General features: G+C 42.9%; 1 protein-coding gene across 9 annotated transcripts in view; it reads left to right on the top strand.

The window, feature by feature from the left end:
* Nucleotides 1-2,301: 2,301 nt before the first annotated feature.
* Nucleotides 2,302-13,824, top strand: part of KALRN (kalirin RhoGEF kinase) — a 638,197-nt gene continuing 626,674 nt past the window's right edge. For all 9 annotated transcript variants that reach the window (XM_025374819.1, XM_025374820.1, XM_025374821.1 and 6 more), the window contains exon 1: nt 2,302-2,525. In XM_025374819.1, the coding sequence (XP_025230604.1) occupies nt 2,459-2,525 (67 nt within the window). In that variant the 5' untranslated portion in view covers nt 2,302-2,458. The remainder of the gene's footprint in view (nt 2,526-13,824) is intronic.

Here is a 13,824-nt window from a genome sequence, read left to right on the forward strand (position 1 = left end):
TTGGAGATGCACTCTCTCTGCAGTTATAAGTCAAGGGCCAAAGAAAAAGATAAAAAGCCCTTAGTTAATAAGTGGCCACATTTGGACCCTCCACTCAATCTGTGCCCATGGCATGTCAGCCCTGCCCTGGAGGGGCCTCCCTCAGGGTTCCTGTTAGGAAACAGCCATGTTTCCCCAGGTCCTGCCCTACCGGAGGGCTGCCATATCTTAGTGAAACATGTCACAATTTCCCAGGAATCTCTTAGTGCCCCTGAAACTCTCAGGAAGGAGACAGATGGGCACCTACGAGTTACCTGACCTTAAACAAGTTATTTAATCTTGTGGAACATGGGTTTTCTCTTCTGTATACTGGAGAAAGTGATTCCCATCCTACAGACCTTGCAGGGCAAGCAGGAGATGATAGTTATGAAAGTACTTTGTGAACGAAAAAGTACTGGCCACACGTGAGCGATGAATTCTTGTTATTTGTGAAGGGCAGAACACCGGGTTACTTCTCTCTGGAGGGAGGAGGAGGGGTTTGCATTCTTGTGTTAACTACACACTGGAGTCTTGTCCATTTAGGGTAATAAGAAAATAATGCTAACAGAGCCTGAGAGGTAGCTTCTTGGGTGGTGATATCTCTGCCGAGACCCAATGCTGCCCTTTAAGAAGAAACCACAAGGCATCTCGGGGGCAGGGGCAGGCGGTGGAGGTTGTGGCTCTGCTAGCTTTCTCCCTCTCCCTCCTGGCTTCTACCCCCTGGACGTGCCTCCTCCCAGGTCTGAGTTCTTCAGAAATCGGCAGCCTGTCTCATCTTGGAGGTATAAGTTCCAAGGAAGAGCTGGTGCCGAGGGAGACATGCCTGCCAGTTGCCTGATGGAGACCAGGAGGCCTGGAGACCACCATTTCTGCTAGGACAGTGAGAAGGCATTGCTGGCATGGCCTAAGCTGCACAGAGCTGTGATGAATGTGCAGATGGCTGTTGGGTAGTTTTTAGGCTTGGAGAACAAGGTCTTCCTAGACCTGGGGACTCCTCAGGTTTCATTTCAGTGAGTAGCACTCCCAGTCACTTGGGTCACAGGCTGGCCCACTGTAAGACGGGCTGTGTGTGGGGCAAGGACTGGGCACCCCATCATGCCCCAAAAGCCTTAGACAATGCCCAGGGGCTGAGGTCTCTGCAGCTTACTCTTCTCCTTGCCTTGAAAACAACATTGTATTGGGGACTCAGATGCCCTTGCATGTTCATTTGTCCAGTTAGTAATTACTTGAGTAATTGCGAAGTTCAGTGTTCTTTGAGGGACACAAAGATGATTAAAAAGCAGATCCTACCTTCATGGAGTTTATGGGTAAGTAAGGAAGAAGAGTCATATACAAAGGAGAAGGTGGAATGAAAAAAATAAAATATAAAGGAAGGAAGATCAGGGAAGTCTGCCTGGATTCTGTGGCATTTGAGTTATTTGTTGGAAAAACTAGGAGCATTTGGCCATGATGAGGTAGGAGAGTGGGGAGAGCATGCTACTGGCAGGAAGGGCAGGAGCAAAGGCCTGGGGATAGAAAACCGTGGGATGTATGAACGTGTGGGGAATTGAGAGTCTGGCAAGAGGGAGAGGGGTTGAGAGGTAAGGGAGAACCTCGTATGTACCAGTATCTACCAGGTGCGACACCAGAAACATATTCTTTTGCTTTGAGGCTCACAAATACTGTTCTCTCTGGTTTACAGAGGAGGAAGCTGAGGCACAGGGAGCTGAATAACTTCATCGAGGCCAGGCAAGTATTAAGTGGCAACCAGGATTTGGACCCATGACTGTCTCTACTATAGAGCCCATGCTTCAGAGCCCATGCTGTCTCTACTATAACAAAGGTTCCATGAAGGGACGTAGGAAAAAAGGATCTGTGGCCTTTTACTAGTCATGCAGGTCCTGCAGTCTTGGGCAAGGAGAGCCGGTGGTCCCGGCAGTGAGGCAGTGAGGCAGTGAGGCAGTAAGGCTCCCGGGCTCCTGGACTGGCCTCAAAGTCCAAAATGGCTGAGCTTCTGGCTTCCCATCCCACATTCTACTGGAGGAGCCACTGGCCTCTGGTGTGGGAGGCATGGAAGCCAGGATGGCAGGAGATGCTGGAAAAAAATTTAACACATGGACTTGACTGTGGAGTTTCATTCTCAAGACCACTGCAAACCTCGCGTCTTTGCGAAAGCCCTTCCTGACTCCCTCCCACGCATCTCCGACCTCCCCTTGGGTCCAGGCAGGCTCGGTCTGCACACGGCGTTGTTCTGCACTTGTTCCTTTGTTGCTGTGAAACCGGCTCCCGGCACAGTCAGCCTCTGTGTGGGAGGACTGGTGGCTGTCTTTGCAGGCAGGCATTTGCTTAGAGCAGGCTGTGTGCGAGCCCAGCGTCAAGTGATTCCGGCCTCCTCGAGTCAGCGGTGGTGGGATGAGGCTCTGCCGAGGGGACTGGCTGTGAAGGATGAGTTCAGGGTGGGATGACGGACCGCTTCTGGGACCAGTGGTATCTCTGGTATCTCCGCTTGCTCCGGCTGCTGGATCGAGGTATCCTGAGTGTGTGTATGGTTGTGTGAGAGACTGAGAGAGATAAATACACATAGAGACATAAAGAGACATGCAGAAAGACACAGCAGAGAGGGGAGGGGGGTCAAGAAGAGAGAGAAGGAATGAAACAGAGGCAAGTAGCAAACCCATGGAAAGTAAAGAAAGGCTATTTTTCTGGGGACATGTATGACCCAGCTGGGAATCAGGAGCACAGGGTCATTTGGGGAGCATCTGTGTAACAGGATCTCATTTCTTGCTGGGTTTTTCATCAAGCTCAGTACTCTAGTCAAATACAAGTTAAGTCCTGTCTTGCAGGGCTCTTGACAGAACTCTCTGAGAAGCAGTGCAGAAGGAGAATGATTCCTGCAGCAAGAAGCTGGGGGCAAACAGACTCAGGCTCAAATCTCAGCTCTGCCACTGACCTTAGCCTGATTTATGTGACTTTTCTGAGCTTGTTTACCCATCTATGAAATGGGCACGGTAAGACCTATGTGCTGGGGTTGCTCTGGAGCTATTGTTTAATTCATAGATGTAAAATATATAACATCATATCTGGTGCACACAGTAGGTGCTTAGTAAATGCTGAGTTCCTGCCTGTGCACTTCTTAGCTTCACGGAACTATTAGTACCTATCCTGAGGATAGTTCCCTTTTTTGATTATCTATAGACAGAGCCGGTACAGAATTTGCAGGTAGTGGAAAGAAAAGAGAAAATCAGTTTTATTTCTCAGGTTAATCTGACCTTAATACATTTTATCATCAAATATTAATGCAATTAAAGTGTCCTGATAATGTGACACAAATCCAGATGTTCTTTTGAAAGGAAAAGCCACTGTGAACTTGTTTGGTAATTGATTTTTTAAAATGTTGAATATTATTTTTAAAAGCTTTGGCTTCTTTAAGAGGTTTTGTCAAGAACGATATCAAACTCTTATTGGGAAAGATGGCCCTGGGGAAGCCTTGCTATACAGCCCAAGGTGTATTCATCTGTATGAGGAATAGTCTTAGTGTGCCAGGAGATCAATACCAGATGGAAGCAGAGAGCTGCACAGAGCAGGTGAACCAGGACTCTTATCAGGGGAGAAAACAAAGATGGAGGAAACCAAACCAGCACACACTAAAAGCAGTTTCTCACTAGCACCGAGAAACAGGCCAGTGGGAGCCCAGACTTGAGATGAGGGCGTTAAGAAGGGAACCAGAACTTCCTACTGATGAAGATTATAGACTGGGAGAAGGGAGAAGAGACCACTAGGTGTGAATCCTCCTTATCTGTGTGACCTCAGGCAAGTTGCTTAACCTCTCTGTATCTTCTTCCCTTCATTCGTTAAAAGGAGTGATGATGATAATGGTAGTACCAACTCAGAGGGTTGCTGCAGGGGCTGAGTGAGAAACTATAAGTGAAATACTTATCCCAGTGCATGGCACAAACAAAGTACTCTTTAAATGGTAGTTTTCATTACCAAGACAGTTAATTCTCACTCTCCAACAAACATCCTGGGAAAGACAGGAACAGGTGGTATATAATACCCGAGAACTAAGAAAAGTCCAATTAAGAATGGTGAGAAGCTTAGAGACAATTTATACTTACATGAATTAAAACAAGATTCACACTACCATATGATGTTAATTATAAGAAGAAACTAGATGTTAATGTATAAGCTATAATACTACCAATTTATTTTTATCTTTTAGAAATGCTTGAATCCATGAGTCACAAACTTAGGTTCAAGTTCTGGCTCCATTGCCTTCTAAGTGCCCTTGAATAAAAGGCTAAGGGTAAGGACTTAAAAAATAAAAGGCATTGTTTTCTAGAGCTATACTTAACCAAATTCTCAGTTTGTTAATCTTAAAAATTGGAATACTAATAATAATGCCTACATCATAGAATTTGGGGGAAAGTTACTGTGTTAGTGCATATATAGTGTCAGGCATTTTGGAAATGTCAGGTTAATGAATTTATGGGTTGATAGATTAACCTGTCCCCTTGGATAGCAAAAGCTGGTTGCAAGAATTATGTGGTCTTCCATGCATGTTTGATCACCACATATGGCTGTAATTTGAAAGTTTATGTGTCTTTCTATCTATAGGGTTTTCCTTAATGTGAGGTTTTAGACCAGTAGCTCTTGACTGTGTAGGGTGTTTGATTTCCAGGTGTTTGGAGATTGGGTGTTGATTATGTTTCCCAGTTCTGGTTAATCAGTATCGAAGTCTTATACATGTGTGCATACCCACATCCATATTCAAAAAGAATTTTCAGTTATAGCACCTTTCCTCTTGTAATGAATGTTACCTAACATTGCATAGGAAATGGCATGCTTTAAAGTGGCATGTTAGGCTGAGCTAGATCATGAAAGATGCTCAATAAATATTTGTTGAATGAATGAATGAATAAATGAATGAAAGATGAACCTGCCTTTCTGGGCGGTGAACAGAATTCCCTTAGATTTGATCTTTCTTAAGTATAACAGAATTTAGCTCCTTTGATTTGTTTGAAGATTTTATATCATTTTGCCCTCATCATTGTCGTGCCTTATGTCATCTTGAAAGTAACAGGCCTCAAGAAAGTAAGGAGGGGATAGGAAATGAGAAGTGGGAACTGATGAGTTTATCCCAGGAAATTGAAATAATCGATGAGCTGTATGCTGGCCTGAGTCACTCACTTGGCTGTGACTGGAGGATAAGTGAATCTGTGATTTGACACACCTAGGAAAAGGGAGGAAACATTAGAACACATCTTGGAGCTGAAATAAACTTTACAAAGAAATAACAGCGTAGGCTTGATGATTGCAGACTAATCTTTTGTCTCCCCCATCATTGTTCAGCTAAGGGTAAGGATTTAAAAAATAAAGGATATTGTTTTCTAGGGCTATACTTAACTACATGCAAGAATTTATTTGACAGTGTACTACCAGCTTGTTCAGACATTATTTTGATGATTTATTCTCCTTAATAATAGATGCTGTTTTTACGGTGTTTGTTACTGGGCGTTTGTCAATTCTGCTGATTGTATTCTGTGCTTATAGACGTTGACTAAGGAGATGGTTGCTATGGTGGGGACTGTCTATCAAAACAAAAGAGCTCATAGAGATAAGAAGCATGAGTTGTATATACAAGAAGTCACATTGCTTTTCGTTGTTGACTTTTGGTGTATTCATGGGGACCTGACAAGTAAGGTAGGGGTTTAGGTTCCTTTGTTTACATGTAATATTTTTTTGGTAATGAAAGGGGAAGAATGAAAGACTGCTGCTCTTTATTCGTAGAGCATCAGGCAGTTTCCCAGCATGTGGGAATGTCCACCACTGGTAGTACATGAGATGATTTTAGGTGATTTACAGATGTTTCTTGAGCTTATCTTGCTGGCCACTGCCTGGCACAGTCCAGAAGACAATCTGTTTTCCCTGATGCCTGCTTCTGTTGGGCTGTCCACTGCTGCCCCACCCATTCACTGTGGGCCCTCCTTAAGCCCACCCATTCCTCAGCTTTTCCTTCATTCCTACCACTAGTCTCCCTCTTCTCCTTCCAGCATCCCTGCCTGGGCCTCACACTTTGCCCTGCCTTAGTTTCTTGGCCCCAGTAGTCTCCAGCCTCCCTGGCCCTCATGCTTATTCTCTGTCCCTTGTGTTCTTTCAAGGCACAGCTTTATGCTACCTGCTACAAGTATCCCCATTCCCTGGCATTTCTCTATTATTCTCTCATTGCCCAGCTTCCATCCCTTCTTATGTCTGTGCTGGGTCACCTTCACCCCATAGATCCTGTGTCTCCAATCCTGGACCTGCCCCTCCCTACCTGTCTTCCTTGCCTCTAACCCTGAGTGCCTTTTCTTTTCAGCCATGATCTTATTTTTTCTTTTTCTCCTACCTTTTTATGCCACCTTGCAGTCCACTAATTCCTTTTATAAAGAAGTATAAGTAAAAAAGAGTCAACTTAAAACAATATCAAGGAAACAACAGTGTAGGAGGTATGTGGATATGGTTAAAATACTGACAGAAGTACAAAAATTACTGATGTTTGTCATTATGTCAACATCTCAACATCTCACATGTTGAACTTAAGGATATGCTGAATTAGACTGCTAATTTCTTCTTGATGCTTTTAAAAATTGATACATAATAATCGTACATATTTATGGGTACAAGTGATATTTTGTTACATGTATACAATGTGTAATGATCAAATCAGGGTATTTAGGCTATTCATCACATCAAACGTTTCTTATTTATGTTAGGAACATTTCAAATATTCTCTTCTAGCTATTATGAACTATACAATATAGTGTTAATGATCGTCACCCTGTGCTATCAGACCCTAGAACTTACCTTCTGTCTATATGTTTGTAACCATTCACCAACCTATCATTGTACTGTTTACGCCTTAAGATGAACTTTTTTAGCTTCCACATATGAGTGAGAACATGTAATATTTGTCTTTCTGTACCTGGCTTATTTCGCTTAACATAATGACCTTCAGTTCCATCTATGTTGCTGCAAATGACAGGATTTCCTTTTTATAGCTGAGTAGTATTTCATTGTGTATATATAACCATTTTCTTTATCTATTCACCCATTGATGGACACTTAGATTGATTCCATACCCTGGCTATTGTGAATAGTGCTGCAGTAAACATGAGGGTACAGGTATCCCTTGACATACTGATTGATCTCTTTTCCTTTGGATAAATACCCAGTAGTGGGATTGCTGGATTGTATATAGTTCTATTTTTAGGTTTTATGAGAAACCTCCGTACTGTTTTCCATAACATTTCCCACCAGCAGTGTATGAGTTCCCTTTTCTCCACATCCTCGCCAGCATCTTTTATTTTTTGTCTTTTTGATAATAACAATTGTAATTGGGGTAAGATGATATCTCATTGTGGTTTTGATAGCATTTCCCTGATGATTAATGATTTTGAGCATTAAAAAAATATGCCTCTTGGCCATTTGTGTGTATTCTTTTGAGAATAGCCTATTTGGGCCAGGTGCGGTAGTTCACGCCTGTAATCCCAGCACTTTGGGAAGCCAAGGCAGGCAGATCACCTGAGGTCAGGAGTTCAAGACCAGCCTGGCCAACATGGTGAAACCCATCTCTACTAAAAATACAAAAAATAGCCGGGCATGGCAGCGTGCACCTGTAATCCCAGCTACTCAGGAGGCTGAGGCAGGAGAATTGCTTGAACTAAGGAGGCAGAGGTTGCAGTGAGCCAAGATTGTGCCACTGCACTGCAGCCTGGGTGGTATAATGAGTCTCAGTCTCAAAAAAAAAAAAAAAAAAGGAAAAGTCTATTCAGATCATTTGCCCACTTTTTAATGGGATTATTTGGGTTGTTCTGTTTTGTTTGTTAGTTTGCTGTTATGTGAATTCCTTGTATATTCTGGATATCAGTCCCATGTTGGATTAACAATTTGCAAATATTTTCTTCCATTCTACAGGTTGTCTCTTCACTCTGTTGATTGTTTCCTTTGCTGTGCAGAAGGTTTTTATTTTCAACAAAGGTACCAAGAACATATATTGGGAAAAGGACATCCTTTTCAATAAATGGTGCTGGGAAAAGGACATCCTTTTCAATAAATGGTGCTGGGAGAATAGGATATCTATATTCAGAAGAATGAAATTAGATCCCTAGCTCTCACCCTATACAAAAATCAGCTCAAAATGGATTAAAGACTTACGTGTAAGACCAGAAACTATGAAATTACTAGAAGAAAACATAGGGAAACCCTTCAGGATATTAGTCTAGGCAAATATTTTATGGCTAAGACCTCAAAAGCACAACAAACAAAAACAAAAATAGACAAATGAGATTATCTTCTTGGTACTGTCCACATTCCTATAGCTACCAGAAAGTGTTTTGGATTCTGGACCAGAAACCAACTGTTTCTCATCTCTCGATGTATGCTAGAATCATCTGGGAGCTCTTAGAAAGCGTAATGTCCAGTTCTTCCCTTTCAACACCCCCACTTCCACCTCCAGCCAATTAAATTGGAATAGCTGGAAAGGGGGCTAAATACTGGCATTTTAAAGACCTCTGTAGGTGATTCTAATGGCAGCCAGAGTTGAGAACTGCTTGTTGTCATCCTTTAACGTGGATGTCAGAGAGTAAGGGCAAAAGGAACTCTGTTGCAAAATAACAAAATGAATGAAAAACAAGTCACTACATGGGAATAGTAAACATAGGAGTAAACATAGGACTATGCTAAGGAACAAATTGTGTAAGAACGCAATCTTTTGGATACAACTCATGCAACTTTCTTTACAAACTTAACCATTTTTTCTATGACTTCCTAGATAAACCTTGACTTTCCTTCATATTCCCAGAAAAGCAATTTATCTGTGTCCCAGGAGGTTGTTTGGCCCCAGCTTGCTTTGGGTTTTTTGCTCTCAGTTCAGGCTGCTGAGGGGTTTGGAGGTAGGGATGGTGGTCTGTCACTGTAGATGTCAAAAACCTTTCCTTCCTTGGTTTGTATAACTCATACTAGGAAGGCGTTAGGTGGGCATTGTCCATATTCTGCTAGAATTAGAGAAAGAAAAATCATTTTCTCTCTTCAGGATAAATGGGAGGTAAGGAGAATAACTGTTTTCAAGCCTTCATGGTGTTGGGCTTTACTTTGACCAGGAATCTACTTGGGTTTGTCACTAAAGTTCACCTCTCCCTGACTGGCCATTCTTTGTTGTCTCAACTTTCAGATCTCCCAAACATTCCAAGTCAAGGATTGATTCTGCTCAGGTGCAAGAAGTTAAGAGGCAGCTGGACCTTGTGGTCTTGGTTGTCAGGGCACCCTGATCTTTGTGCTTTCCCTTTCCTTGGTCTCATCCTCACCATGCCTGCAGCCTTCTTCTGGCTCCTTGTCTTCTAGCACTGACAGATACCGTGTCTTTGACTTGCTCTATCATTGGCTTGCTTGCTGCTTATCTATCTGTACAGCTCTGGCCCCTAACCAGGTCAGACTCGGTATCTGTGCTTAGGCCATCTGCTTGTAACTGGTCCCTAGCCTGCCCCGGACTCTGGATACCCATTGTGGTCTGGCTTGCCCTGTTCTTGTTAACTATTGCATATGTATGACCAGCATGATGTATGGGTTCTTTGTGCCAACCTTTATGACTTGTTCCTTCTCTCTTACATTCAGCGGGAAAAAGAAGAAAAAAGCACACAACATGTATATGAAAAGCACATTGGGTGATTCTGCTGTGCTAGGGTTTTTCTAATTGAAGGAGTTTAAGTTGTAATCACCTTCTCATTTGAGCCGAATATTCAGGTAATACATAAAGAAGTTACTTTAAATTAGCTTTTATAGTCATCTATATATATACCTATTAGAGTTATTTAATTGGCTTTTGCCACAAGATCACTTTACTAAAGGGACCAGGCCTCTTGTCTAATAAAGAGTTTGAACACACACCCACTTGAAACACCATCACAGAACAATTCCCTGTTGTTCTATATCAGAGCCTCACCAGCAACCTTCATATTTTCTTGTGCTTTCTCTTGAAATGCCCCAAACCTCCTCTTCTTATAGTTAATCCACATTCTTTTCCCTCCAAACCTCTTAGCCCTGATGTCCTCTAGAGAAAGCTCCCCTGACTATACCTGGTTCCATTCAGAGACTCATGGGCACTAGGTGCATGGCTAGTGTTCTGTAATTCACAATGTGCTCCTGTGGGCAGTAATAATACACACCTCAGGAGGTTGTTGTGAGCCTTGAAGGAGCTAATATGTGTGACATGTGTTTGGTACCAATAAGTACTAAGTAAGTATGTGCTTGTTGTCTGAATTTCTGCAGCTTTAGGAGTCTTAGTTTCTTGTCGGGGATCATTTCCCTCCATTAAGAGTGGAGTTTCCCTGAGGGCAAGCCCTTGTCCTCACTATCCTTTATATTTTCACCTAGATACCTAATTCAAAGTTATATCTTAATAGGAAGCCTAATTAATAACTTTGGCTAACAGAGTATCTGAACTCTCCAAGGAACAATTGATTATCACAGCATTGTTAAGGAGGAAAAAGAGAAATGTAATTATTTGATAATTCCAAATATCTTACCCCTTTGTTTCTCATTATGCCTGTCTGAGATAGGTCATATCACTTCCCGTTTCACAGATAGGAAACAGGCTCGTAGAGATTAAGCGCTTGGTTAAGGTCAGAGAGCTGCTGAGGGAAAAGTCAAGATCCAGGACCCTGGACTCCTGTCTAGGATGGGTTGCCCCCTCTACCTGCTGCCATACAGATGGGAAGAGCTCCATCTGTTTGTCTCTCCAGCATGCATGTTAAACTGGGAGTCCAGCCACCTTCCCTGTCAGCAGGTAGTAGAGCATATCATTGGGATGTCTTGTCTGTGATGTGAACTACCCAGGCAAGATGTATCTAGGCCAAGTCCTGGGGGAAGGACACTGATAGCTGCTTTGTGAGGTCCCGGTGTGGTGTTTCCATCCAGTGGGGTGGAGATTACCGTGATGTGAGAACAGCAAAGCAGCGCTTGCCCAGATATGGCATGTCCTCCCAGGGCCTGTTCTGTGGTGGCATACTCAGTGGTTGCTGAGAACCAAGGGGCAGTGGGACAGCTGTGTCCCTGGATATTCAGAAGGCTAGTTGGATCCCCAGTATAAGTGATAGGTTTGCTCTTCACCTTGTGGACAGAAGTGGCTTATTATCAAAGAAAACACCAAAGCAGTTAGTATTATTGTTATTAGTAGCAGTAGTAATAGACTCTACTAAGGGTCCAGGTAGAGCAGGGAGTGATTAGGGTTAGGTGTAAGCTCACTACCCTTAGGGAGCTTACAATTCAAACTCCTGAAAGATCAAGAATCAACAGTAAGGCTGGGTGCAGTGACTCATACCTGTAATCCTAGCACTTTGGGAGGCCGAGGTGGACAGATTGCCCGAGCTCAGGAGTTGGAGACCAGGTTGGGCAACATGGTGAAACCCCATCTCTACTAAAATACAAAAAATTAGCCGGGTGTGATGGCACACAACTATAGTCCCAGCTACTCAGGAGGCTGAGACAGGAGAACTGCTTGAACCTGAGAGGTGGAGGTTGCAGTGAGCCGAGATCACGCTACTGCACTCCAGCCTGGGTGGCAGAGCGAGACTCCATCTCCCAGAAAAAAAAAAAAGAATAAACAGTAACATCTCTGCATCTCTGTTGGCCCTCTTTCAAGTGATGGATTACTTATAAGGGGGAGCTCTTCTAGCACTAGTGTTTCATGGTTCCTTGTGGACAGCACCTACAAAATATTCACCTATTAATACCTATAATATATCTTTGTGATGCCACAGGTACTCTTTCATGTTATATTGCTAGATGAGTGCTATGAACTTACAAGAGAGAAATAATTGGGTCTGAATGAAGGAAGAAATACTCATTTATTCAACAAATGTCTTCTAAGGACCTACTATGTGCTTTGCTCTACCCAAGGCTCTGGGAATACAATGCTAAAGAAGACAGTGTTCTTGTCTTTGTGAAGTGTTACAGTTTGATGGGGGGAGTAGATAATAACAAATAACACAATAGGTAATACAATGACAGAATAAAAAGGAGAGAACAGGGTTAAGCTTTAGTAACCCTTAATTATGAGGATGGAAATCAGCAAATACAGGGTGTGCTTGGGGAATGAAGACTAAATCAGACTTCCTGGAGCATCTGTGTCATAAGAGTTAAGGTTGGAGGGACAGACTGGGGCTACCTTATGAAGATTCTTGCATTGGCATGTTGGGTTAAGAGCAAATGGTTCCAGAGTTGTAGCATTCAATTTACAAAAGGTATTGAGCAGTACCAATGTACCAGACAGTAGACTAAGTACTACTGGGTTCATATGGTTTAAGGAGAGACTCAGATGTGTAAAAAGGATCTTACAACAAAACTGGTAAGTGCAATTACCTAGGCTTGCATAGGATCACAGAGGACAGAACAACTAATTGCCTAGAGGGGTTGGAGAAGTAAGTCTTCTCGGAATATCTGATAGTTTAGCTTGGGGTGCAGGATTAATAGGAGTTTGTTTGGTGGAGAAGGTGGGGCCAAACATTCTAGTCAGTAAAGCACGGGCAGAAGCACAAAGTGGGTTGAAGGGGATGGATAGCTAAAGAAAAGGGGGCAGGTCAGTGTATCAGGAAGGTAAGGCACACAAGAGGAAGCAAGGGTCATGGGGAACTTCTGAGCATGTCATGTTCTTTAAAGATGAATCTGAATGCATAAAGAGAACTGGAGAAAAAGAAAATGGATGTGAAGGAAGCTTGGCCTATGGAGAGGAAGGAAGAGAAGAACGTACAAGATAACGTCCGAGAGAGTAACAGGGATTTCTTACTCTTCATATTAAAGGGTCATTGAAGCTTTCATGCTTAGGTTTGACTTGAGTGGCAACCGTTACACTAAAAGTCTGAAAAGAGGAGTAGGACTTGGGGTGTTGGTAAAGGGATTTAGAAAGTTGAGTTTGAGTTTTAGATGATTACAAGATGCCTGATTCGTTCATGCATTAAAGTAGGTTTGGTTTCTAGGGGGATGTTAGGGTAGGAGATGAATATTTTGAGTCATTTGCCAAAAAGTGATGGTGAAACTGGTATTAGCTCAAGGAAGACAGCATAGAGAAAAGTGAGAGTAGTGTAGACTGGTTTTCGAAAGTGTTGACATAGGGAGACAGGATAAGAGAGATACAAAGAATATTCCTTAAGGGTAGGAGGAGAGCCAGGGTACAATAATTTCATGGGAATAGAGGACAAGGAGAGTTAGGGAGCTCCATGTGCAGGGAGAGGAGGCAATGTTGAGGGCTTTGGTGACAGAAGGCATTGGTGACTACTTACAGCATTGTTTCAGCACCTCAATGACAAGAAACCAGATTGCAGTGGGAGGAGGTGGTGAAGATGAGGCAGCAGCAAGCACATATTGTTTGTTTGAGAAATATGTCAGAAAATGCAAGGTAAAAATAGAATGGTGGTTGGTGGGACGTTAGGGTCAAGTGATGATTTTGTTAAAGGAGGAAGGCCTATGGGTTTGAGGCTGGGGGAAGGGACCAGTGATATAAGTTTAAAGATGAGGAACAGAAATGGATTTATTTATCCATTCAATAAATATTCATTGAGCACTGACAATATTCCAGGGACAGTGCTATTTGCTAGGGATACAACATGAATAAGGCATGAAATCTTCATGGAGTTTACATTCTAGTGAGTAAGGCAGACAGTACACAAGTCAAGCAACAGTTGAATTTGTAAGAACAGCTTGTGATAAGTGCTCTGCAGTGAAGCAGTGGCCTGGAGGAGGTAGGGATGGACTGAATAGAGAGTGCAGATGGAAGTGGTAGACTGGAGGAGGGGACAC

The sequence above is a fragment of the Theropithecus gelada genome, chromosome 2 (genome assembly GCF_003255815.1).
Source record: "Theropithecus gelada isolate Dixy chromosome 2, Tgel_1.0, whole genome shotgun sequence".
Lineage (NCBI taxonomy): Eukaryota > Metazoa > Chordata > Mammalia > Primates > Cercopithecidae > Theropithecus > Theropithecus gelada.